Source organism: Rhynchophorus ferrugineus, unplaced genomic scaffold, assembly GCF_030347505.1.
Source record: "Rhynchophorus ferrugineus isolate W39M unplaced genomic scaffold, kcgeb_rfMv2 rfM3, whole genome shotgun sequence".
NCBI lineage: Eukaryota > Metazoa > Arthropoda > Insecta > Coleoptera > Curculionidae > Rhynchophorus > Rhynchophorus ferrugineus.
In genome coordinates this window covers 7,789,954-7,815,036 of record NW_027472582.1, presented here as the reverse complement: position 1 = coordinate 7,815,036, position 25,083 = coordinate 7,789,954, and the positions used below count along the sequence as shown (strand labels likewise).

The 25,083-nt window shown below is 37.5% G+C and overlaps 4 protein-coding genes across 14 annotated transcripts in view; 2 read left to right on the top strand and 2 right to left on the bottom strand.

Moving 5' to 3' along the window:
* cut (homeobox protein, cut) overlaps nt 1-4,737 on the top strand; it is a 94,337-nt gene extending 89,600 nt beyond the window's left edge. For all 10 annotated transcript variants that reach the window (XM_076400284.1, XM_076400288.1, XM_076400287.1 and 7 more), the window contains 5 exons: nt 19-502; nt 560-850; nt 913-1,163; nt 1,230-1,579; nt 1,921-4,737. In XM_076400284.1, coding sequence (XP_076256399.1) covers nt 19-502; nt 560-850; nt 913-1,163; nt 1,230-1,579; nt 1,921-2,208 — 1,664 coding nt within the window. In that variant the 3' untranslated portion in view covers nt 2,209-4,737. The remainder of the gene's footprint in view (nt 1-18; nt 503-559; nt 851-912; nt 1,164-1,229; nt 1,580-1,920) is intronic.
* A 1,288-nt stretch (nt 4,738-6,025) lies between these two features.
* Gen (XPG-like endonuclease) lies at nt 6,026-8,919 on the bottom strand. 2 transcript variants are annotated; one of them, XM_076400283.1, is made up of 8 exons: nt 8,720-8,919; nt 8,492-8,665; nt 8,318-8,436; nt 8,114-8,267; nt 7,807-8,058; nt 7,538-7,749; nt 7,123-7,288; nt 6,026-7,072 (listed from the first exon to the last, which is right to left on the bottom strand). In XM_076400283.1, the coding sequence occupies exons 2-8, from the start codon at nt 8,577-8,579 to the stop codon at nt 6,072-6,074; spliced, it is 1,992 nt and encodes a 663-aa protein (XP_076256398.1). In that variant the 5' UTR covers nt 8,580-8,665; nt 8,720-8,919; the 3' UTR covers nt 6,026-6,071. The 2 variants fall into 2 exon arrangements, with proteins under 2 accessions (XP_076256398.1, XP_076256397.1); XM_076400282.1 differs by having other exon boundaries at nt 8,318-8,429.
* An 84-nt stretch (nt 8,920-9,003) lies between these two features.
* On the top strand, nt 9,004-9,805 carry LOC143193859 (macrophage migration inhibitory factor homolog). Its single transcript, XM_076400278.1, has 3 exons — nt 9,004-9,355; nt 9,413-9,585; nt 9,642-9,805. Exons 1-3 carry the CDS (start codon nt 9,248-9,250, stop codon nt 9,718-9,720), a joined length of 360 nt encoding a protein of 119 aa, XP_076256393.1. The 5' UTR covers nt 9,004-9,247; the 3' UTR covers nt 9,721-9,805.
* Nucleotides 9,806-9,852: 47 nt separating this feature from the next.
* Nucleotides 9,853-25,083, bottom strand: part of LOC143193850 (uncharacterized) — an 82,422-nt gene continuing 67,191 nt past the window's right edge. Inside the window, exons 19-43 of the mRNA XM_076400258.1 lie at nt 24,781-25,036; nt 24,572-24,723; nt 24,220-24,481; nt 23,723-23,884; nt 23,272-23,607; nt 22,312-22,427; nt 22,076-22,256; nt 21,767-22,013; nt 21,502-21,708; nt 21,088-21,444; nt 20,907-21,028; nt 19,086-19,790; nt 18,816-19,028; nt 18,549-18,760; nt 18,360-18,492; nt 18,218-18,301; nt 17,947-18,150; nt 17,645-17,770; nt 17,480-17,533; nt 15,566-15,640; nt 14,994-15,420; nt 14,868-14,905; nt 11,812-12,960; nt 11,309-11,472; nt 9,853-10,080 (exon numbers count right to left, since the gene is read on the bottom strand). Of these exons, the coding sequence (XP_076256373.1) occupies nt 11,344-11,472; nt 11,812-12,960; nt 14,868-14,905; nt 14,994-15,420; nt 15,566-15,640; nt 17,480-17,533; nt 17,645-17,770; nt 17,947-18,150; nt 18,218-18,301; nt 18,360-18,492; nt 18,549-18,760; nt 18,816-19,028; nt 19,086-19,790; nt 20,907-21,028; nt 21,088-21,444; nt 21,502-21,708; nt 21,767-22,013; nt 22,076-22,256; nt 22,312-22,427; nt 23,272-23,607; nt 23,723-23,884; nt 24,220-24,481; nt 24,572-24,723; nt 24,781-25,036 (5,947 nt within the window). The 3' untranslated portion in view covers nt 9,853-10,080; nt 11,309-11,343. The remainder of the gene's footprint in view (nt 10,081-11,308; nt 11,473-11,811; nt 12,961-14,867; nt 14,906-14,993; nt 15,421-15,565; nt 15,641-17,479; nt 17,534-17,644; nt 17,771-17,946; nt 18,151-18,217; nt 18,302-18,359; nt 18,493-18,548; nt 18,761-18,815; nt 19,029-19,085; nt 19,791-20,906; nt 21,029-21,087; nt 21,445-21,501; nt 21,709-21,766; nt 22,014-22,075; nt 22,257-22,311; nt 22,428-23,271; nt 23,608-23,722; nt 23,885-24,219; nt 24,482-24,571; nt 24,724-24,780; nt 25,037-25,083) is intronic.

The window sequence follows — 25,083 nt, the reverse complement described above, 5'->3', positions numbered from 1 at the left end:
ACTTTATATTTATAACAGGCCCTCCTCAAGGCGGTCAACCACAACCACCACCACTGGGCCCCCCAGGCGCAGGCCAAATACCCCAAAGCCAACTGTTGAACCCTCTGGGTCTCCCACCGCATCACCCTATGGCTCTACAAAGTCAGGAGATTCTCAAGAAGCAAAGCCAAGGACTGCAGAGCAGTCACGGCATGCCTACCCATTCACCCATGGGACACCAGGGTATGAGGAACATGCACCAGCACATGAGCCCCAGCGTCTACGAGATGGCGGCCCTCACTCAGGACCTGGACACGCAGGTCATCACCACCAAGATCAAGGAGGCTCTGTTGGCCAACAACATCGGACAGAAGATCTTCGGAGAAGCCGTTTTAGGACTCTCGCAGGGATCCGTGTCAGAATTGTTGTCGAAGCCCAAGCCGTGGCATATGCTTTCCATTAAAGGCCGAGAACCTTTCATCAGGATGCAGCTCTGGCTGCAGGACGCTCATAACGTTGATCGGTAAGTTTACCATCATCCTGTCAAGAACAGTAGAGTAAAATAATTCATGTTTTACAGTTTACAAGCTCTCAAAAATGAGAGACGCGAAGCCAACAAGAGACGAAGAAGTTCCGGTCCTGGCCAGGACAACTCCAGCGATACCTCCAGCAATGACACCTCCGAATTCTATCACTCGAACAGTCCCGGACCACAGGGCGTCCCCAACGCGAAGAAACAGCGAGTCCTCTTCAGCGAAGAGCAAAAGGAAGCCCTACGACTGGCCTTTGCCTTGGATCCTTATCCCAATCCCGCCACCATCGAGTTCTTGGCGCAAGAACTCAGTCTTAGTAGTCGAACTATAACGAATTGGTGAGTTATTCGCTTGTGATTATCAATATCGATGCTAATAAGTGCTTTTATGTTTAATTTAGGTTCCACAATCATCGCATGCGACTTAAACAGCAGGTCCCACACGGAATGTCGTCGGATATCCCACCGAGAGACCAAAACACCTCTCAGCAACCATTCGATCCCGTTCATTTCCGCTTGCTCCTCAACCAAAGGCTAATGGAGCTGAACAAGGAGCGAATGGGTCTTTCCGGAGTATCCCTACCTTATCACCCATACCTGGCCACCAACCCCAGTCTGGCCGCTCTGATCTCCCGAGGTCTACTTCCAACCGGTAAGTTCAAGAAACATCCGAGCACGAAGAACCAATGTACTCAACGTCCGATTTCTTCCTCTGCAGGTGATTTAAACGACCTCTCCGCGCTTAACAACGTCGTCAAGGAGCAGATGAGCGGGCTGGACCTTAGCATGACCTCCTTGAAGAGGGAACCGACCGAATACGAGGACGAGGACGACGTGGAATCGAACGTGGGTTCCGAGGACTCGAACATATCGGGGAGTCTGCAGGACGAGAGCAAGCACGACGTCAACAAGGAATCGAACGTTTCGGCGACGAGTCATAGTCAGGGTAGATCGTCGAGAAGAAAACCGGCGGCGCCGATGTGGGTGAATCCTCACTGGGAGGAGGAGAAGAACGCTCAGAGTCAGGAGAAGAGCCAAAACAATCCGGACGAGGTCATCATCAATGGGGTAAGTGTTTGAATCTATCAACATTTTTTTAGTTAAAAAGAAAAGGTCTAGAGAATTTTTACGCATGGGACATGTGTACCTAATTTTTGTTGCTTTTATACGTAGAGAACTAAGAATAAGAATAACAAATAGTACATTTGATTTTATGTGTGGAAAAATGCTAGAAAGGAATTTGTACATAAAAATTATTTATTAAAATATAACGAACATCCATATAGGATTTATTTGTCTTAAAATTGAGTTCAAATTGTTTTAACTACGATGCCAATAACTCTGCTTTAGTTTTTGGAAGATTTAAACTTCTTTAGGGCTCATCTAAATCTCATTGGTTCTTGTTACAGGTGTGCGTCATGCAAACCGACGACAACTACGCTCCCAGGCGATCGTCCACCGAGGAGACCATCCGCGTGGAACCGCAGGCGGTCCTGGACCGCTTCGAAGACGATCGCAGCGAGACCAGCAGCGTGAGCAACGACGACCGTCACGATCAGAGTCACGAGAACGAACGAGAGCGACAGGAAACGGAAGACGAGCACCGAGACAATCAGGTCGACGTCAACGAGGATCGCGACGCGGACTGTCAGAAGGAGGTGAAGCAAGAGAACGAGGACGAGCGATGGGACTACTGAATCAGCGGCCGAAGCAGCTGAGGAGGACGGTTTTGACCCGAGACGGCGTGAAGCCGCGCTGGGAGGCGTGAAGCCGCGCGCGATGTCGTGAGCAGACCTAACCAAATGAATGTACATAGAATTATAAATACGAGTACCTTATTTATGTAATATACTATCGCTAGTGTACGATATAGAAACCAAGATGCTCAGATCTGACCCAGTTCTGGCTCTGAGATAGCAGTTAATAAAAGATGGTTATCCACAAGATGGTCCGGTTTTTATTTTCAAACTCTACATTTCTTTTCGCAAACATTGTGATCGAGAGCAAAGTGAAACACAAGCCAAATATGTATGTATGATTACGAATACACAAATATCAGTGTGGTGAAGTGAAAGAATACGAAGAAGCTAAACTCATGGACGACCAGGCGTTGACATGAAGTCAATCGGTTCGGGATCGGACGCTAAGTGACAGTGACGACTAAGGGATTCTTTCATCCAACCAATGGTAAGGAAGGAATAGTAACAACAAAAGTGCAATCATCCATAGAATGAAGAATAAAATGCAAAATTATAAAAGTTAGGTTAAGCAATACTAAAAAAGAATCGATATATTAAGGTAAACGTGTACTTCAACGATGTATAAACTGGACAGAACTGGAACCCCCCGAGACGTCAACTCCAGGCCATATTCCTTGTGATATTACTTTCCCAATATTGTTTCATTCCCAAACTATTGCTACATTAAAAATCAAGTAAGTGAATAAGTCGTACAACTTCCTCTGTCCAGTTTAACACGTGAAGATCTCGTCAATCACTTGTTGTTTCTTCGAGAGAAAGATAATAATATACCCTGGTATATCGAAATTATTTCTTGTAGATAGCGATTTGAGTAGTTGAATGAAGACTGTTACAATATTTTTAGTCTCTATTTTAAAAGAAATAAGGCTAAGTATAAATAAAAAGATATGTTTTAAACATTTTGTGATATAAGCTAAAGTTTCGTTTTATTTTTATTAAATATATATATATTTTTTATTTTTATTCGGTATTTTCGTGCTTTTCGTGGGTTTTGAGTACTAAGTTGTCCTCAATTTTTCGTTTTTATTTCTCGTCTGACTATTATTCAAGACCTACTTATGAACAAAACAAGGCCAAAAAAATGATTGCAATTGTTATTGTAATATATTATATATTGTATATGAAAGGAGTAAATGATAATTTTAATCATAATTCTTACGTAACAGTTAGGGTATTTTTTTAGATATAATACACCTTTTTTTCTCAGACTTGTATATAAAGGACACAATCAAAAAGAGAGAGTTTTGGGTTTACTTTTTACCTATAGTCTAGTCTGACGTGAACCGAAAGTGAGGTTATGTTCGTGAAACGCAAACATAACCTCATTTCGGCAGTAAAAAAAAATCGTAACTTCCAATTTGAAATGTACAAAATGGCCAGTAAATAAAAAAAGAACCCGATTAATTCTCATCAGCTTTTCACGAACCTCTCCAGTGATGGTTTTCGAGTAAATAAAAGAAAAATAGCTTTAATTTCCACCCAAAATGTGTAACATAAGATATACCTTCTTGACATATCGTTAAACTTTAAGTGATTTTTAAATTAAAGGTCTCGAGAACGAGAAAAAGAGAGAATAACTATATGATCTTTAATCCACCCATAAGAAGAATTTAATATTGTTAAAAAGAAACAACTGTTATGCCATAATAATAATTGTCATTCATTTTTCTTCATTATCGAATATTTATATATTAGGTTTCAGATAGCACGAAAAGTATGTTACTTTTGCGAAGATATAAAGAAAAACTATGTGCAATATATTGTTAACTTATAGTTAGAAATATCATTCGGTTTTATTTTCTATGTTCGAATTGTGGAACCTTGACGGATCATCCATATCCGTTATGGTACTTTAGAGAGTTATAAAGTGTAAACAAACGAAGAACGATGCAGATGGATCATCCGCCATGGCACTCCAGACGTAAAACAAAAGTTTCTTCCAAGAAAAAAAATGTGTTGGTACTCAGCATACCAACGAAAACCACATTGTAAAAAAACTCAAATACGTAATTTTTTGTCTTATTCGAGACATCAGTATATTAGCAAAATGTATATTTGAATGCACATTTTTAAATAATGAAAAAAAGTATGTAGGAATTTTAGAGCAAGAGGTTCGTTGTCTTTTTGACAGAAGAACTAAAACGTATTTGGTTTTTTACACTTTATTTTAACCGATCTAGTCGCGGTGCATCTTTCGCGTACATATACGTAACACAAGTTCGAACAAAACAATTGAATTGATTTCGGTATCTGTCAAATTGTCGATAATATCGCGAAGATGCGCTCGGGAAAAGGTCGAGCATGAAAAAGGTGATTTAATTTGTATATGTTACAATATTTTATACTTAGAAATCGTTTTTTAAGTCTATAAGATCCTTGTTTTTATTATTAATTTTTACCAGTGTACATAATTATACCATATCAACATTAAAAATTTCTAAATTAAATTTTTTCTCTGTATTTAAATCCCGTCTTTTATTTTCAGTCCTGCTTTGTTTAAACTGTTGCATAGCTACTAATGATTGTTAAAAAAATACGAATTATATCACAAAATTAAGGTAAGTTATTAAAGATAACCTATGTCATTGACATAAGTTAAAAGTATATTTCTTAAAAAATGAACGAACTCTCAAAGTTTTCACAAAAAGGTCAAGGCAAAACAAATCCTAACTTAAGTTGATTAATACAAGTTATTAATAATGTTACATTAATCATATATACACAGCAGCTTATTTGTCTGAAAAAAAACCCAAATGTAATCTAACTCAATTGTCACACATTACACACTGTCAAATTTTATGAAAAGATGACTCATTGCAATGTTAATTAAGCCAATAGAGCAGTGATAAAATCAAAATTATATTTCTTTTACAAATCTCAAAAACATCAAAAAAAATATTTTAAACGTACTTTTTTTTATTAAAACACTAACAGCCCTGTTTAGTCCGAACTATTATATATTATAATTAAAAATTATGAAAATTCCATATAACAAGGTGTATAACTTATTTTTTACATATTTTATTGGTTTTTTAAAGTTACTTGTTGAAGAAAAATAAACTAAAAGCAATTGACTTTTTAATACACAGACAGGTCAGGCCTCAAATTTTTAAATTAAATTTCTAATAAAGCAAGAAAAAGATTATTGGCCTAAAAAATAACAAAAATTGACAAATTCTCTCATATTTACAATGGGCTAAAAAGTAAGGTAAGAAGAAAAACTCTTATTTACGCATAGGACTTTATATAAAAAATAATATTTCTCAAATTACAAATATAGTTCATTACAACTCTCTATAGTTCTATATTTCTCAATAAGAATTAAAAAATGGCATAAGTATTTCATATTATTCTATATATTCTTACATTTTTTTAATAAGTGATTATAAATAATAAATTAATAAATAAATTATGTAAAATCGATATATCATGTAAAAAATCAGCTTCCACATAAATATGTAAAAATTCAATTGTTTATTAAATCATCCTTATATCTAGTTAAACAATGTGGGATGTAGTTAACTATGCAAAGCAAATGCTTATTAACATGTTAGTTTGGTTTGTAAAATTCAGGTAGTGTTTGTATTCCTAAAGACAGCTGGGCTGAATGCTTTTAAACAATAGAATGAGATAATAGTAAAGTGCATTTATTATAGTGAATGGAGTGTGAGTCAATCGAGACTATTCTGAATCTAGCTTAACCGTTTTACTACAAATTACGGACTAACAAAAGGTAACAAAAATAGAATAATCAATCATAAAACTTTATTTCCTCCCATAATTTTTTTAATAGAAATGAATCATTTATTTCTTATTCTTTCAAATAATGGAACATATTTAACACAAAAACTGTCTTCTTCGCTACTTAAAGCATCAGTTTCCTCAAGATTATTACCTGGAACCTCACAGTCTTTCTTCACAGGTTCATCACTTTCCTTGCCCATCAAGTTATCTTCATTAATATCATACTCCTCCGTATCACTGCTGTTTTCATCTGATTCAAATCCAAGCGTTTTCCTGAAAGTTTTCTCGAAAAGATCTTCTTGGTCTGGACCTTTGTCCAAAAAGAAATTAGAGGTATTAAGAGCGGCGTTATTGTCTTCTTCATCTTTGTTATCGACGAAATCGGATGCTTGAGGAGGGTTTTTTAAATATTCTCGAGCAACCTCCTTCAATTTATTGGGTACATCATCTCTCGACACGATATCATCCACTATATCGGTCACATTTAGATCGCTCTCGTCCCCAAATCCAGACATATCCGGATCAAATGAAAAATCCTTCTGTGAAAATTTGGTAGGCGTGGAAGAGTTGAAGCCTGCACCCTGTATGAAATTCTCTTTGAAGCTCGTATTGAAGTTCGGCTTTAACACTTGTCTGATCAAATCGCGAGAAGCAGAAGCCACCTTGTTGATTTTCAGTTCATTGGAACCGGAGTCCAGTTGGTCAACAACTTCACAGACCTTTTCTGTCGGTTTCAGAAGTTCTTCCAGAGTTGGTTGTTTTTTCGCTTGTCTGCGGATCTTCTTAGGCTTTGGTTCGCTCAGTGAAATATTTTCCATTTTCTGCGACAAATCATCAACGGTCTTCTTTTTTCGTTTTGACGGTTTCTTTGGTTTTATTTTCGACTGGCGATAGGCCTCTGCCAGATCCGGATAGGCGGCTTCGACTAAGTCCTGTGGCTCCACCGTAGACCAGAGTTTTTCGGGTTCGATGTTGTGTTCCTGAAGTTGCTCCTCTGGTATGAGACCCTTAAAACTATCAGTTGGATCAGTCCATATTATTTCGTAAGACGGTACACCTGCGAACTTTAAATTAGTATCAGGATACCAAGAACAATCAGTAAAATACCTTTAGGGTGCCTGGCTTTCTTTATTTTATCTGGCACAACTGTTCCTTTCAAATCAGATCTGTGTAGAATTTTTTCGGGGTATTTACATTGCCATCTGGTCAAGATTGGAAGAATTTTTTCGAACGAATAATATTCCTCCCATTGCAGGAATTTACTGGCAAACTTCTGTCATGAAAAATAATATGTTACATAACTATTGTGTTTGAAAAGCAAATCAACAGTATTTAAATTGTACAGATTGGGTGAACATATATATTAAAAATGCAATATAATTGAATACAATGAAATAATAAAACAATCAAGAATATTGTCATGTCAAAAAGTAAAATAAAAAATGGACCCCCAAGAAATATATAAAATATCTATAAATCGATAAATTTATTCATTCCTAATTGGCAATTGAGGAGTACTTACAACAAAATTAACCACATCAGGTTGTTTCCATTTCAGATCTAATGTCTTGACGTTATCCTTCCTTCTTAAGAACTCATTTATTAAGCTCTCATCTGGAAAATTGGGATCTTGAATAGCCTTATTTCTAATTGTCAGTTCATTTTTAATAGCTTGTCTTTCCTCTTTGTATTTCGTTGAATCACAACCTTTAGTTGATTTACAAAAAGAACACCCTAACATGGCAATTACTATATAACAAATTCAATAACACAATATTATGGGTTTATTACCACTTTTTGTATGACTCTGCACCTTTCCGATATGTCCACAAGACGAACAATGTGTTTTATCATTCAGTTGCCTTTCATATTTATCATACAAATCCTTTTTGTCTCTCCAAGATCTAATGAAGTCAAGAATATTTTCATCAGACACCCTCTCAAATAATTTCATGACTGAATCTTTTCCAACTCCATGAACACCTTCACTGTAATCACAACCTACTAACAGTGCCATTGCTATTATTTTATTTCTCCCAAACTCTATAAATAAGATTGTCAAAAAAATTAAAACATTAATAATGGTAATCATAAATACTTAAGGATTCATTTGCTTTTCTTATATCATAAATATCAACTGCTCCTCCACTAGCTGCATATGCACCTTGTGTTGAAATAGAAAAATTTCTGTAAACTACATATGCTCCATAGGCAAAACAATCTGAATCCTGACTTATACAACCGTCAACTAACTTTAGACTAAATTAGTATCAACTTAATTAATAATAAAAGTTAAACTTACTCCATCTTCATTTAAATAAGCACATAAACTTTCTGCTTCACCTTTACCAACAATACAGGCCAAACCCATATAACGTAACATTTGTTCACATTGTTGAAGAACAAAATTAAATCTGCAATCTAAAATGTGTTGAAAACCAAAACCAATTTATTCGGTTTTATTTTATGGCAATACCTTGTTCTTCCTTTGCCAGTATTAGCTTTTTCTGTTCTTGGTTTTGCCCCTTTAAACTGGATAGCATTTCTTGCAGATATTGTATCATATTTTAATTCTGGGGCTTTTCCCTCTAGAACAAACACTGGATTGACTTCCATAAGTAATAAGTAACAAGTACGAAAATATAAATTTCTAAAAAAATTATATATAGAAATATGGGATAATTGAGTTTATAGAATATAAAACCTTAAATACATTCTTGGTTGTACTTGATATTCTGCAATATTTTGAGCCTCGCATATCCAACATGATAAATCTACAGCCACGGTTTTTCCTTGCAATTCATAAAGTGGTTTTCTGTCACAAAAAGGTGCTAAAATTGTCCATAAATTTTTAATACCCATCTTAATAAACAAAGTAATAATAACCTAAATATATTAAAGGTGAAATGCAACATAATTCTGATTGGTTAGTTCAAATTCGGTTTGGTTTATGCAACTAAATATACAATGGTATGCAACCAAAAATCCATTGTGGTGTTTTTAAGTTTTATTAGGTATTGCTGGAAATTTTCATCAGTTCTAATATTGATTTTTGGCAAGGTCGTTAATTTAGTGTTATTTACCTTTAATTGTTCTTCCATAAAAAATAATCCCATTACAATAAAAAAGTCTTATATAAGTTAGACGCATTTACTGTTCAATTGTAATTACAGTAATTGTGTTCAGTGACGCTTAATTTCTTCCAGAGTATTTTTGACCGCATTTAGTTAAAATGCCATATTTCCGCCTTGAAACTAACGTGCCTCAAGAAAAAATTCCAAAAGATTTTCCTAATACAATATGCCAAATTTTAGCGAAATCTCTGGGAAAACCTTTAAGCGTAAGTTTTTAGGTTATGTAATATTCTAGCTTTTGTTTTGTAAATGTCCATTTACAGTATTGTTCTGCATCTGTTACTGGCGGTGTTAATTTGTCCTTCGGTGGCAGTACGGAGCCAGCAGCTCAGGCCACTCTAATGAGCATTGGGGCTCTGGGAGTTGCCGAAAATAAAAAACACTCCAAAGCATTATATAGTGCAGTCGAGCAGTCCATCGGCGTACCCCCAAATAGGTAAAAATTAATTTTGTAGTTTTAACAGATAGTGTTAATCGAATTTATATTTTTAGAATGTATATACAGTATCAGAATGCACCAACAAGCGATGTTGGATTCAACGGTACTACTTTCCATGACTTGTTTGGCTAATCTAAAAAAAAATAAAAAATTCATGCATACTATATTTTAATATGATTCAATGCAAGAATAAAATAAAATAATTACCAAATAATAATGATGTTTTATTTAAAATGTAATCAGGGTTAAGTAAAACAACAGATAATTAATGCCTATAATAAGATTTACTGTTCATTTCTGTTCTTCATAATAAAACAATAAACTAGAATAACAGGAAGATATTAAAAATAAATTATTAGCAAATATAATTAATAAACTAGACTTTTTAAATCAATATTATACAATATAAACAATAATTATGATTATACAGCCTTCATTCTCACAATTTTTTCCTAGTTATTTCATTTATTTTCCATTGGTGCTCCTTGCATTCTGAAACAAAAGAACAAACGGTACTTATTAATAACGTCAAAATAAAATATTTTTTAAAGAAATATATTTGAATATTTTATGTTAGGTAACAGGTATTAAATCTTAAGACTTTTTCAGTTCAATAAACTTTTTAGAAAAAAACTATTCTATATTATTTTACCACCTTTTTCGCGATTATTCTTTGAGTATTTTGAAAAAGTATATCCGCCAAACTGATCCCTCTGCCACAATTGAATGAATTTGTTTCAATGGAGTTGATACATCTTAGTCACTGTTTTATTTGGGTTTAGTAAAGTACTGCTTTACTCCTTATTAATACCATAACTGTAATGCATTAGTATATCACAGAGAACTACTTTTTGCCTAGTAAGCAAATAAACTGTGACATCATCATTCTTTTAATTTTCAATTGTTTGAAACTGTTTTGAACAATTGAAACCAAACTCGACGGCTGGGACCCATTTGATCGGAGTAAAGTTGTAATTTTTTTAAAATTAAACAGAAAAAGTAAAGAAAATAAATATGCAATTAAGGGTAAAAGGTGTAGCACCGGAATGTTTATCGACATTGTAGCGTTCATAGAGAGGCCTTGGTTGTCAAGAAAATTCCTTTATGCTTGACAGCAACGATGCAAGAGTAGGTTCAAAAACAGCAACAAAGCTTGGATAAGAAACCCATTTATGTTCAAATTATATTCCGAAACTAATTTACCAGACTCAGATGTCGACTTGTTAATTGAACTGTCAACTGACACAGCAACGATATATCTGGCACAAGACCATTGATAGGTTTTTGATTATCCTGTTGTCAAGAATACACAAAATTAGCTCAACAGGAAATAATGTTTCTAATGCCTTTTGTCACAACTTATAAATCTGAGACTGTGTTTTCAACATTAGTTTACCTTAAAAATATAAGAAATCGACTTGAAGAGGAACCAGACCTTGGGATAAAATTTTCGTCATTTTCGGCAAACTTGGATACTTTAGTAAACAATAAGGACCAAAATATGCAGTATTAATAAAACATTTTTACTATTAAATAAATGTGTATTATTTTACTTAATGAAACCAGCTTGGTTTAAAAGTATTAAGTAGGCCACGAAGGGACAGTGTGAAAATTACGGGACCATAGCGGTGAAACCATTAACAAGAATTAATTCCTGAACGTAACAGTTAAATATGATATTGATATTTTAACAAAACTAAAATAATTACCGGTTCAGTACCTTCGATGAAACTGTTCAGAAAATCCCAAGGCAAACTACCTATCTCCGCGGTCTTTCTGCCTCTTGTATTTCCCCATATATTCCAACTGTTGTCTCCTGTGAGCTTCCATGAGCGCGTTCAGCTCTGCCTTCTGCCTGTTAAGCATTTCCTCGAAGGTCTCCTCCTAAAAAACGTAAAAAATCACGTTAGTACTGCACCGAAATGGATGTGTGTCGGGACGCTCTCTACGAAAAAGTTCTATACAGCGCAATTCATGCAGCGAAAGCGGGAAATATACATTCGATATGGTGATGCAGCTTGGTACCTAATCGAACTGATAATTGTTAATCTTATTACCCCGCACCTCTAACTATTAGTAACCTTCACCAGGGTATGAAGTAATACAGATGTATGCGATCGACATACAATGGAAAGGCATGATAGTACAGGATGATGTAAAACAGCCGTATCTTTGCAACAATCTCCCTTGCTTTTTTTTTTTCGTTTAATCTGAATCTCTTACCGTCTCACTATCAAAATAAGACTCCAGATATTCTTCAATCGGCACCGTTTTTTTCGCGTCATCCCGCGTACAGCAACAACGTCTGAACTCGCCCAACGTCTTCAACCACGCCTCCAGGGGACTCCAGTGGGAATGGTCGCACGAATGACAGGGTTTGTACGATTCGTAGTTGAAAGTGCGACGAGCGCGATGGGAATGAGTGTGAGTGGGTACGTGATATAACAGGTTCAGTCGCAATCGTTCTGCGAACATTTTCGCCTGATGAACATAAAACGGGTGACACGAGCACTCGGTGCCGTCGAGCTCGGGCTCCGGATAGCCTTGCTGACACGACTCGCACCTCGCATAGTCGCCTTTCTCGCTCTCGCTGTGCGATCGATGGGTACCCAAACCGTCAGACGATCCAAAGTACTGATTCCGACACAGTTTCCTGCTAAAGTGATCGCCACCGTGTACGGTGAAATAGTTTTTCTCCTTCACGTCGCCTTTCGGTGACTCTTTCAATAGATTGTGCATGGATTTCGAGTGTTTGACCTTCCAGTTTCTCTTGATGACCTCGGTGGGTGTTTCGTCGCGTCTTTTCCTCTTTAAATTCGGCTTTCGTTTCATGACGAAGTCCCTCTGATAGTCCCGCTCAAAAATATTGATCCTACGCGGCGCACCCGGCCCGTAGTTACTCGAACGAATCGGAAACCGAAACGGTGGGTTCGTAAGGGTCTCTATGTCGGGAGTCTTGAATATTTTCTGGTCTGTCAAGTCCGGACACGAGGCGTTCTTCTCGGACACATTGTTAAGGACCAGCTTCAACGGGCGATTCTCCGCTTTAGATTCGTCCAATGATCGGCGTATGTTCGGCATGCTGTTGGTGAGGTTATCGCCGTCGGGGGGCACGATGACGATTTGCGGGAACTGGCGGAAGGTCTTGGACTGTCTGCGACCGGAGAAACACACCCTGCGTATGTTCTGGTCGTCGCCCGCGCTTATGGGCATGATTGTCTCTATCTCGCGCTTCAGATCGACATAGGAGAGGGACTTGCGGAAGAGACGCGACGTGGAGGCGTCCAGAAGCTTGGTGGGCGAGGTTTCGGGGGACGCGACGGTGCCGATATGATGCGGAGTGGTGCTGGCGATGGGATGGGTGAGGTATGGCTACAAATATAAGAAAAATAAAATTGTGACTGTCGGCGCTATTGTTATGCATAAATTAACCCCCGCGAGTTATGAACGTGATGTCAAGGACAGAACAAGAAAAAAAAACACGAAATTTTGATTATTCACAGACCTGTGACAGATTCCGCATGGAAGATGTCAGTATACACAACGAAATATAAATGTTCACATTTATATGTAGTAGCATAAATTAAGAACGTGATATAAAACAACTTGGGTTCTAATTTTTCAGCTCTAACCTCAAAACAACTATTTATTACTCAAAATACGGCGTTGAATAAATTGCAAACGTACTCTATATCTTACTACTGCTTTGAATATAGTTCATCAACTAATCTAGCGTTAATTACAGAACCCAAATATGTTTTACTGGTCAAAACAAAATAAAAAAGCCAATTGGCGAATGACAACAAACAACATAACGTTAAAATATATTTAGTAGAAACTCCTTATTCACTATTTCTTTTATATAGGGAAATAATTCTTTATATTAACTACCCTCGTTGAGTATCGTCATTTTTTTCCTTACAATAATTTTGATTGAGTAACAACATATGTATCTTCTGCTTAATTCCTAGTTTATAACGTAGACTTAAAGAAGAACTAGTTCTCAGACGGTGTTACCCCATGTTTTTTTACTTATGCCCCATTATTATTTATTTAGCCCTATTTATGCCTTCACTCACAACTTCATAAAAAAGTATGAAGACAAAATAAGAAAAGAACTTTGTGATGAACGGAAACATCGGGAAGTTGATTCAAGAATTCAAGTTCACCAACGCAACAGGAAGATATCCAAAAGAATTTTTTGAACTTGTGAGAAATTTGTCACTGATTTTGAGGCCGCAAAAATACAGTTACACTGCTAATGTGTGCTAATGCATCTGGAAATTGTATTATAAAGCCATTATAGTAATGCTTTAATGCTTTAAGAGATAAAAAAGACTACCGGTGTTTTGTCATATGAATAAAAAGAATGGATTGCACTTTTAATCATGATTTTTTGGATTACTTCTGAAATTGTTTGATTACAGAAATTGTATCAAAACTTAAGGCCTTTCTAGTCTTTCCTATTAAGCCTAAGTTTGTAAGGTCGTTGAAGTCACATTAGTGAGCTTGAAACTATGCATCCTAATATAAATAATAATTTCATCACAAAACACGACAGATTTGTGAAGAGGACCGAAGAAGAGCAGTTGGAAGATTTTATGTCATGGACCTTCCATTACACTATAGAAGAACTGAAGTCATATACATTAAAAATCACACTGGGAAAACTGTGGTATGTTCTGACCCTCGGAAACGTTTAATTTCGGTCAACAACAATATCAATATATCAATATTTTTCCTCATCCCTACTTTGAACTGACCGACTTGGAGGAAATGTTAAATACGCGTTCCAGAGGAAGTTTCAACAAGCACCGAAATTTGAAAAACCTGAATGAAACTAAATGAAAATTGAACATTTTATAGAAATTATTAATGGCATAGCTGAAAATCAATATGAATTGGGCGACTTTTTAATAATGACAAGACAAGAAACGTCTAAGTTCGTTAAACCTTTGCTAAATCGTATAATGTAATATTAATGAAAAGCATCGTTAAAAATATCTAATTATATTTCGATTTTATTATTTTTTGGAACAAATACCGAGCAAATAAGGAGTTTATACTGCAAATATTGCAATATTTTTATATCGCAGTCATACACATGAAATAAAACCTATAATAAAACATTCAAAATCCATTCAATAAGTGTTGGACAAAAAAGAGCTAAAATATTTTTCAATTACGATAACATCAAGCAAAAATAAGAATACACACTGCAAATATCATTCTACGCTATGATTATCGCATCATTCTTAACTGGGTTTCTTAAGACTTACCCTAACTTGAGATACTTCTTCCTCTGGTGCCAGTTCCTCTGCGAAAAATATCAAAAAATTATGAATATTGCAAATACATAGATACTGGAAAATACTGATATCATAACATATTTGAAAATAGCATACCTCCTGTATTCGGTAGAGATTTGACCAATGTGGTCTTCAACGAATCAAAAGTGGTGTTAATGACGGTAGTAAAATCAGGTCCGTGTGGAGCTCCTACTACGGTTCCACCTTGTATTTGTCCAACAACAGCGGGTGTATGAAGCACTTGGTGCGCCGCCACTACGTTCACCGGTTGTCCGCTGATCACACTGTCAAGGACAACTTGACCTCCAGACACCATTCCCATATTTACTGGTACATTAGCAAGATCGCTGGGCATTGGGTCCAGCTGCTCTTTGTAAGACGATTCGGCGTTGACTTTGGTGTCCACCATAACAGCAGTGGGGGTTTGAGTATTGCGGTCCGTCTCGGACACTACGCTGACCTTGAACCGGGACACTCGTCTCTCCTTCGCGGGCAGAGCCTCCATGGTGGCCTCTTGCAGGCTCTACAAATGCGAGAAACGTTTTTTTTTAAAGATTTTAGAAGCTTTAACGTTGCAATAATCACGCCTCGGGCTGTACAGTGATAATTCTCAGTCAAGCTCTGTTAATTTTAAAGCATTCTTTGATCTTTGAATTACGGACACTGACCTGAGTGGTAATATTGTGTTGGAAGGGAGTTGGACCAGCTCCTCTGGGTTTCAACGAGCAAAGTCCAAGAACGCTCTAAAAATTGTTTGTAGTTGTGTGTTACAGGCGTGATTATAAGTCAATCTACAGTTAAGTATATTAGGACCAGGAATTATTTTTTATTATTTTTTCCTTGTTTGAGTTTCAGTGAGAAGAAAAATTTGGTAATTTATTTCATCAAAATATTGGCCATCACTTTCTATTCCTTGCAAACCTTTGATTATAGAATAATGGCAATTGTTGGACTATTGTATCTACCTATCATCATCTGAACAAATCATAAATAGAAGACGATTAGGTTTGAGAAAACTTCACAGTTCTTACGACATATTCAGAGTTGTGCAAGAATATGTGTTTTGATATATTATTTGCTAATATTTTGGTAACAGTTTATCATTAAATTTGTTCAATTTAGCGCTTGACAAAAGCATGTTCGACGAAACTTGGAATTATGTGGGATAAAAAAATTAAAACAAAAACAACCATATACATATATATATATCAACAGTTGATGTTCTTTTGAGGCATTCTTTCTGTTACAACAATTGCATAATTCTGGGACAAGGGCTTCATACAACTCAAACAACAAACTGTTTGAGTGTTGCAATGTTTAGAGTCATTGCCTTCCTGCAGTTGCCAATATTTTTCATAGTAAACCACTTTTAGACAGAAGCCTTTGATAAATTCTGATCATTTTCACATTGTTTAAATTATCTTATATGTAAGTGTATGATACTCGCTGTTTTGAAAAACACCAATTACTGGATGTTTGAAGATTTCGTAGATTAATTTATTTATATTAATATACCTCTAAGAAAAAGTTTTCCCATATATGCTCTTGCCACAAGTCTAGTTCATTGGTAGATCTCAACATCACTTCTTGTTGATCTCACTAAAAGGAAACCATGATTTCGTAACTGTTTATATTAAATAAACATCTGTAGTTAACATATGTCACTATATGGCGATTTACAATGGCACTTTCACTCAATTTATGTGGAAGCCATTTGCCTTCCTTTTCAAAATGTCTAAAACAGTGAAAACATTTCCCAAATTGTTTGTTCAACAACTCCTAACTGATCCGCAAGTTCTTAGCTGGGTTTATGTTTTTACTCATTGTCTTCAGATTTGTATTTTAATATAGAAAATATAATGTAAAACTAACAGACGGATAATACAAAAAACTATTAACGAATTTAACAGTGCAGATTACGTTAAGTGCTATAAATAAAATTATGGTCAATACTAAAAAGATTTGACTGATAAGAACTAATTCCTGATCCTAGTAATAATGTTAAAAACATAGCATGTCAATTCATAAATTTGTGCACATTAGGGACATACACAAACAATATTAATGGACCTCATTCAAGCTCATATATCTTGTTTCAGTAACAAAGACAACATTAGTTAACTAAAACCTGGTTCAAACATAATGACGAACATGGCATCAAGACAATTATTATATTCTTTGCACATCATTGATCAGACGGTTAAACTGATGACTTGACTCCCGATTGAATTAGCATCCACTGTTTATATTAGATTTCTATTGATTGTATACACCAACCTCTGCAGCAAAAGTGTGGGCATGATAAGTTGTAATACACAAATATACGAATTGACCAAAAAACTTGGTGGTGAAACAAAAATGTGTTCTAACGACATTCTTTCGTTTTGATGATTCTGTTCTGAAATGGGAAACGATATCATTCAGTTGAAAATGAGTCTTAGCCCTACAGTCTACTCCATGATATGGTAAGCGCTGATTTCTGTTTGTTTTAGTACAATCGAAAGCATTCTATCGCATGGAATCTAAGGAATCAAAATTAGAATTGTGAACAAGGATCGTTCCAAGAGACCTGCTTTACTTACGCGCATTAATTTTAATTTTTGCTGTTTGAGAAAGATACTAACGCGTCTCCTGAACTGAGAAATCAAAAGAGATCAAAATAAATTACCAGAACGGTTTCGTATTCAGTTATAATCAATAAATAGACAGTTAATTTCAGGAGCAACGCCTTCTGTGCCGAGACTTACTTGACTAACGGTGGTGCCAGCTTCGTGCATCTTGTCCAGTTCCAGTTTCAATTCTTTTTTGGTGTCATCGATGAGTTCGGTCGCCTTTTCGATTATTTGCAATTGTGGAGGTTTCTCAGTAGCCACCTAGAAGCATAAGTAGTATAAATGTGAAATTTGTTACATAATTACTTGAAATATAATATCAGATAAACAGTATAATATAAGTTTGAAAAGATGGGTCGATTTTGACGGCCAATTCTCGACCTATCCTCATTGCAAAATTCTATATAACAAGAATAGAAGAATACTTTAAAAAATACCTGCAGTTTTTCATTGATCCTTTTCAAATGATCATTTAAGTCGTTAAAGTCTTTTATTTTTGCGTCTTGGGGTATGGAGGTGGTTAAAACGTTGGCGCCTGGTGCAGAGTAAACAGCGTTCTGTTGATCTAGTTCTTGTACTGGCGAAAGTACCTCGGCTGATGCGGTGCCGCTACCTGGACCACTACCAGATTCTACTCGAAGCTATTAGAAATAGAAAAGAAAAATGGTAATCTCCCATCAGCAGAAACTTCAAGTTTATTAGCCTCACCTTATTAATCACTGGTTGTTGCATTGTAATACCCTCCTGGGGAAATTCTAAGGAACTAACTAAGGTGTGAGGACTAGAAGGTGCCTGAAACGATGTTATATGATTAGATTTGTAATGATCGCGACGAATCTAATGACTTTACCGTAGAGTTTTGCACATATTGACCTATAGGTGGGATAATCGTGGAAAGCCTTTGCTGAAGATTCTTGTGGAAGTTGAGGTCATACACAACCTCTTGCTGCGGTGTCGAAGCTTGACTATTTCTAGTGGATCCACTACAATGAATATATCCCAAAATAACAACAACAAAAAACAATAAACTGTCAATTACCTATCCATAATATGCTTGAGATTATCAGGAATAATTTTCTTAACAGTATGCCCTTGCATACTTTCTTCCATTGACATAGAAGGTTGGAACGTTCGACTCTGCGTCATCGCCGGTTGTTGCTGGGCAATCTGAACCCCGTTCTGAGCAACGCTGGCTAAATTCTGCACAGATACCGAACCGGTCAGCTGCTGAGCGGCCTGTTGGTTGAACATCTGAAAAGAGCGAGTCCATCATCGATTTTTCTAATCGGATCGCTCAAAACCATACCTGCTGCTGATAGACCATCTCGTTCTGTTGAGTATTTCCGGGTGGTTGCATCATAATTTGTTGCTGAGGTGATGTCATTGTTTGCTGTGGCTGCTGATTAATTGGAGCTGTCTGGTAAGTCATCTGACTGACATTGGCTGGTGTCTGCTGAATAGGCGCGGAAGTAGAATGTCCCATAACATTCTGTGGAAGAGGCATGCTGGATGGTAAAGGCTAAAAATCATAAATATAATTATTGTGCTTCCTAAGCGACAACAGCGATCAGCTTACCTGTTGGCCCGACGATAAATACTGAGTATTTACTGCGGGTATTGAAATGTAACCTGGCTGAGCGGAAGCGGGTGCCATGTGAGTAGTAGGAGGAACAATCTGTTGCTGTGGGGTACTAGAAATAGGCATCTGTTGGCTAGGAGCTGGTTGGATATGTTGTTGAGGTATCGGTTGGCTGGCAGTTTGTTGCAGGTGCTGCTGCGGTAATGACGTATACTGTGCAGGAGCAGGTTGGCTTAAAGGTTGACTGGGTGCTTGTGTAGGAGCACTTTGGGAATATTGCTGCTGCTGTTGTATGTTGTGAGTTGGTTGAGCAACATAGTGCTGTTGAGGGGCAGCGATAGACTGCCCCGGCGGAATTTGCTGGTGAGAAGAGATGGGTGGCAATTGAGGCTGTTGCAGTGGTGGTGCAACTTGTCCTTGTTGGATAATGGACGTTTGACTGACAGGAATCGGTTGTGGTTGACTCATGACCTGCTGATGCGGTAATTGGGTCTGGGACACTTGCGGGGCCACCGGGGCGGGGATTAGGGTCGAAGGGCCTTGTGGCTGTCCTGTTGCCAGTTGCGGCATCTGTGGTTGCGGCGTAGGCATCGTGGTAGACGGTATAAATTGAGGTGGTTGCTGCTGCGGGGCGGGGGTTTGAACCGCGGGAACGTAGGTCGGTTGAGATTGAGATACTACAGGTGGTTTATTTATTGGAACCTGTAAAAAAAGTTAGACGACCCATGAGCTTAAAGTTAATGACTATAGACAACGTTTGGTTTGTGTGGAATGTTTAGAAAAGGATCCTAATATTGATCTAAAGATCATGGGCACGACGATAATACAGTACGAGCCACGATGGACATGCTGCATAAACGATTTGATGGAATATCCAGTAAATGTTCGTGAAAAGGAAAACAAGAGAGCGCGATCTGACTATTTCTTTTCTACTCCATGTCAAGTGGTGATAAACCAATACGTCAATAAAAGTCAATATAACCCAGGTTGTCATTCAAATTTAACTGTATCATATATTCCTAATAGGTGTTTCGGTCAATCTTTCGTTAATACTTCGTTACTGCTCTTCTAATTTTATATTTATTAAGGAACCATCTCGAATCTTGTAAATATTAAAATAAAAATAAACATTAACCCTTACCCGGGAATCGGTAAGTATTAAATAAAGGTAAATTCCCTCGAATGTTTCCTGGAACAGAAATCAACCAACCAACCATTTCGTGTGTCACCAAAAATGAGGTACAGCGTTGGGCCCAAGAGGCTGACCATAACAAGCTGTTTGAAATTAAAACTGATTTTATTGCCTCTGTGTCCTTCCCTTGGTTACCATGCGGTAGCTCTGACTCGACTGAGATTGGGTCACTGTTGTTTCTCGCACGGTCACTTAATACCTCGAGTTCAGTCCATCACATACTAGACGAGTGTCCACGACTCACCCAGATTAGAGCATTGTATGGGCTGCAAAACTTTAGGAATTCCTTAATAGAAGAAAATACAGACAAACTCCTTGGATTTCTACGAGAATTCGATTATCTTCACAGAGTCTAGCCTATGCCGAGATAAGTGTCGCTGACTAAATAACCGTTACCACTTCGCTTTTGATGCTAGTGTATGCTGCCTGGGTGGAGTCTACATTGTCACGATTGTATATACACTAATTATACTTTTAGTTCTCCATGTTTGTGTTATTAATTTTATTTTATTTTTGTTTTATATATAACACTTTATGCCTGTCTCCATCCCCCAGATATCAACACCATACTGTTTTACAGTCGCAAAAAGACTTTAAAGAATAATTTAAAACAAAGAAAAACATACCTCCACATTGCTCGCTACTTTTTTGGCTTCACTCTCGTCTTTCTTCGGATGACTGCTATTTTTCAGATGCTCCAAACTAATCTTCAGTTGTTCAATAGTGTTGATGAGTTCTGGACCGCACACTACAAAACGATACAAATGTGACAGATATTTTTATTTGGTAAGTTAATATAGTCCATACCTGGCTCCCCTTTGGAACTGATGATTTCTTCCTTCAAGCTACAAACACTAATTTTTTGTTCCATCGTTTTCTCAACATCTAGTCTCGTACCTTCCAGAGGTGCCGATGTCTTCCTAACGGGACCAGTACCAGTACTGCTGGGTGTTTGAACCGCCGGTTGCATAGCGGGTTGAATGGTTGGTTGAGACATCACCGGTATCTGGGAAGGCGTTTGAACCGGAATGCCAACCGGCTGTACGGGAGGCAGCTGCTGATTTGCTGTAGGCTGTTCCAAAATAGTTGGTGGCAAATTTATTTTCGAAGCAGATTCTGTATGTTTCTCCATGATAGGCGGTGGTATATTGACTTGTGGCTCAGCTAAAAATCATTAAGTTAGGTTATCATTGTTTAGCTTAAGATAAGAAATATATTCACTTTTAACATCTTTGGTTGTATCCCCCAGCTGTTCTTTTTCTTTGGGTAGATCCAACTGACCGCTAAGAACCGGACTAACCAAAAATCGTGATATTTTCCTTTGAGGTGACTTCACTAACGCTTCAGTCGTAGGAACTTTGTTCTCCCCTTCCAATTTGACTTCAACGATTCGTTCAACCGCTTTTAGGGGAACAGTGGTATGTTGAGCTACGGACACCAATTATATATCGTCTAATAACAGCAACAAAACGATGTAATTATTTACCAGGTGGCGAAGCCACACCATTTGCAAGTTTTTGCTCAGAGCTTTGAGCGTCAGCCTGTGGCGATTCTGCTTTCTTATCATCATTTCCCATAGACATGACGAAAACCTTGAGATTCACTTTCTGACCGGGTATCAGTTGGGGCGTTTCCTTTTGCTTCAAACTGTTGGTCAGCTCGGTTTTTAGAGAGTCCGCTTGATCGGTGTTCTCGTCTGGCACTGCTTGCTGTTGAGTTTGACCAGTACCACCCTAATTATAATCAAATGTTGATGAGAATCGGCGTGAAGAGTAACAATGTCGAACAAATTTACCGATTGAACCTCTGTGGACACCAGACAACTTTCGTTGGCATAACTCACGTTGGTTTGATCGATATTTTGGGTCGAACGACTATTGGTTATGCTACTATTGTACGTGTGCTCTGGCGTGTATTCCGAAGCTGTACTGGTTTTCCTAGATACGGTACCACTCGAATTTAAACTCTCTCTGCAACTGTGTGAATAAAAAACAAATATGACAAAACTTTTCAAATGGCAGAGATACTTACCGCAAGTTTTGATATATTGTGTCCGCAAATGTCGTTTTAATCGATTGGAAATCCTCCTGATTCCCTTCTAAGTAGTTTTGCTTGTTGTCAAGTATCTGAGTGCTTGATTCATCCCTCTGAAAATAACAAGGAGGAAGTATAAGTTAGGTCCAAGCAATGAACGAGGAAACTCGTCGACACACTTACTGATCTGTGTCTTCGGTGTGTTTTTTTGTGAGAATGTCTGGTCAAAGATCCATGCCTAACCTTCATAGGCAAAGCAGCATGTGAAATTTGAGTCGAATTAGCTCATATAAATTCACTATTAGCACACGTAAAGACAACCAAAATAATAGGAATGCAACCTTGCGTTTGAGGTTTTACATTTGTTGTATTTTCTGTTATCTTTTAAAAATAATCCAAAGTATTGTGTAACGATGGATTCATCACGAAAAAAAAACATTTGATCGATCATCGAATTAAGTAATAGAGAAAGGTACGTCTGGATAATACAGCGATTTGGGTAGGACTTTTTTTTCAATTCTTTAGCGATTATTTCTCATCAATTAGAACATAAAACAATCCTTCATGATAATTTAATCCCCAGTTTGCCTCCAATGAGCATTTACTACGTCTTCTGTCATTGACGTACAAATTATTAATCTTATTGGCCTCAATCACGTATTTCTTCATGTTGAAGCACTAAATTAAATTCTCCATCAAATTACCAAAAAAATGTATGCTTATACAAAGCAAAGTTGTACGCCTATTATTATCTATTACATAGAATAAACTGAATAGGAGAAAAAAAGAAGCAAACAAAGACACTACCATACAATGATGCCATCCACTAATAAAACCCGCGAAATACCAAAGAGAAAGTCCTAGCTATAAGGAGAAACTTGGTGAAAATCAAAGAAACAATACGCAATCCTCTTACGCTGCGAGTAATTGAAAAAATTGCACTCTCCAACCACATACCTTATCCCTGCTGCTGGAGGTAGCCTTGGCGCACTCCGGTATTTTATCCGGGCGCAGTTTCAGCTCGTCCATCACCTGTTGAAGGTGAGTGCGCAACTTTTCGAGCTGGTCCGCCTTAAGCAGATCCTGCTTGGTGAGACCCTCGATTATATCGCTGGGAGCCGTGTCCAGGCGATTGAATTTGAAACTGATCGTGCGTTGCTTGGACAGTAGACGGCACTCGACGGTGCCGTCGCTCAGCACCGCGTCCACGATGAGACGGTGACGGGTGGACGAGCGTTTCGTTGATCGTCGCTTGGGTGGTTCGGGATCGAGGCCGGTGGACGACGAGTGATCCTTGTTGCCGTTCAAAAGAGGCACGGTAGCAAAGCAAAGTGGAAACAGTGCGGTTTTGTTAATTAGGTTAGTGCGCAACGTAGAGAAAGCAGACGGAAGGGGGAGCGAGCCTTACCTGTTCCGAAACGGAGAGATCGAGATCCTCGTTATTCTGAATCTGACTCTGTATCAGGCTGGTCTGTGTCTGTAGCACGGGCGGTAGTTGTTCGGCGACCACTGCTGGTGCTTCGGCTGGAATGCAAGTCTCAACCATCGGCTCGGGTCTTTGACTGGAAACCTGGATAAGGAAAAAAATTAATGTAGAAAAAGTTTAATGCCTTAATAACAAAAACTTAAGCTTTTCAGCCGTATCAGCCATGTCTGGTTGGAAGGCTATTAAGGTTTAATTGAAGTTTATAATTGAGGTATATATTTCAATAAATAAATAAATAAATAAATAATATATATATATATATATATATATATATATATATATATATATATATATATATATATATATATATATATAGGATATGAATATTGACACTGAAAGCACAGTTTGTGTGATATTTTTGTAAACACATACTTTAAAGAAAGATAAAGGTTAACGAGTTATTGAAGAAATCAACAAACCTGTTGTTGCACGGCAGATTGATGGCTGAAGTCCTGCACTTGGCCTTCGGTTATTATCTGCTGCTGCAACTTAGTGTATTCCTGAGGACAAGCCGGCTGAGAAACCGTTGACAGTCTGCGATGGTCTTGTCCGGCCGACTGGTCGAACGTTGGCATGGGAGGCAAAGAGGCTGTGGAGGCTCGGTGCTGATCCTTGTTCTGTGCCGCTAACTTTTGTTGCAATTGTTCGAGGTTCATCGGTGGTATATCTGTAGTAGATAGCCTAAAAATGGACGTATATAAATGAATGAGAGGCATTTTAACAATCAGAATAGAAATAAGTGAGAATACATTCTGAAATATTGTACCGTACCTATGACCCATCTGTTGGCATTGCTGCTGTTGCAATATCTCCTGATTAACTTCGGCCTGTTGTTGCATAGTTATTTGCTGCATAGGCACTTGCTGTTGCTGTTGTTGCTGTGGAGGTGGGATATATTGATGTTGGGCCTGTTGCTGGTACACCTATAAAATAGCATCGGTAAAAAAATGATTAAAAATCACCTAAACGATTTCACCAACCTGTTCCACGTTCTGCTGGGGGATAAACTGGGGTGGTGCCTGTTGTTGTTCAATCGGAGGAGTAACATACTGTTGTTGAGTATAATTCTGTGGAGCCTGAGCTTGCTGAGTGAAAGCCGCTTGCGGTAATGACGGGGTGTTATAAACGGGTTGAGGTTGTTGTGGGGCAGGTTGCTGAGCTTGCGGTGGTAACATTTGTTGTTGAGTCGGCTGTGGCTGATAAGTCGGTTGTTGATAGCTCTGCTGCTGTTGGTAACTAAAACATAATTTGAAATTATTGATATCTCGTTTGATTTTACGTGT

Bases quoted from the DNA above. Each gene is read 5' to 3' on its own strand.
- LOC143193859 (XM_076400278.1), top strand. From the start codon at position 9,248: ATGCCATATTTCCGCCTTGAAACTAACGTGCCTCAAGAAAAAATTCCA. The intron at 9,356-9,412 runs GTAAGTTTTTAG...GTCCATTTACAG, and splicing joins CTCTGGGAAAACCTTTAAGC to TATTGTTCTGCATCTGTTAC. The intron at 9,586-9,641 runs GTAAAAATTAAT...TTATATTTTTAG, and splicing joins ATCGGCGTACCCCCAAATAG to AATGTATATACAGTATCAGA.
- Gen (XM_076400282.1), bottom strand. From the start codon at position 8,877: ATGGGTATTAAAAATTTATGGACAATTTTAGCACCTTTTTGTGACAGA. The intron at 8,430-8,491 runs GTATTGCCATAA...TTTAGATTGCAG, and splicing joins ACTGGCAAAGGAAGAACAAG to ATTTAATTTTGTTCTTCAAC. The intron at 8,059-8,113 runs GTATTTATGATT...TCTTATTTATAG, and splicing joins AAAAGCAAATGAATCCTTAA to AGTTTGGGAGAAATAAAATA.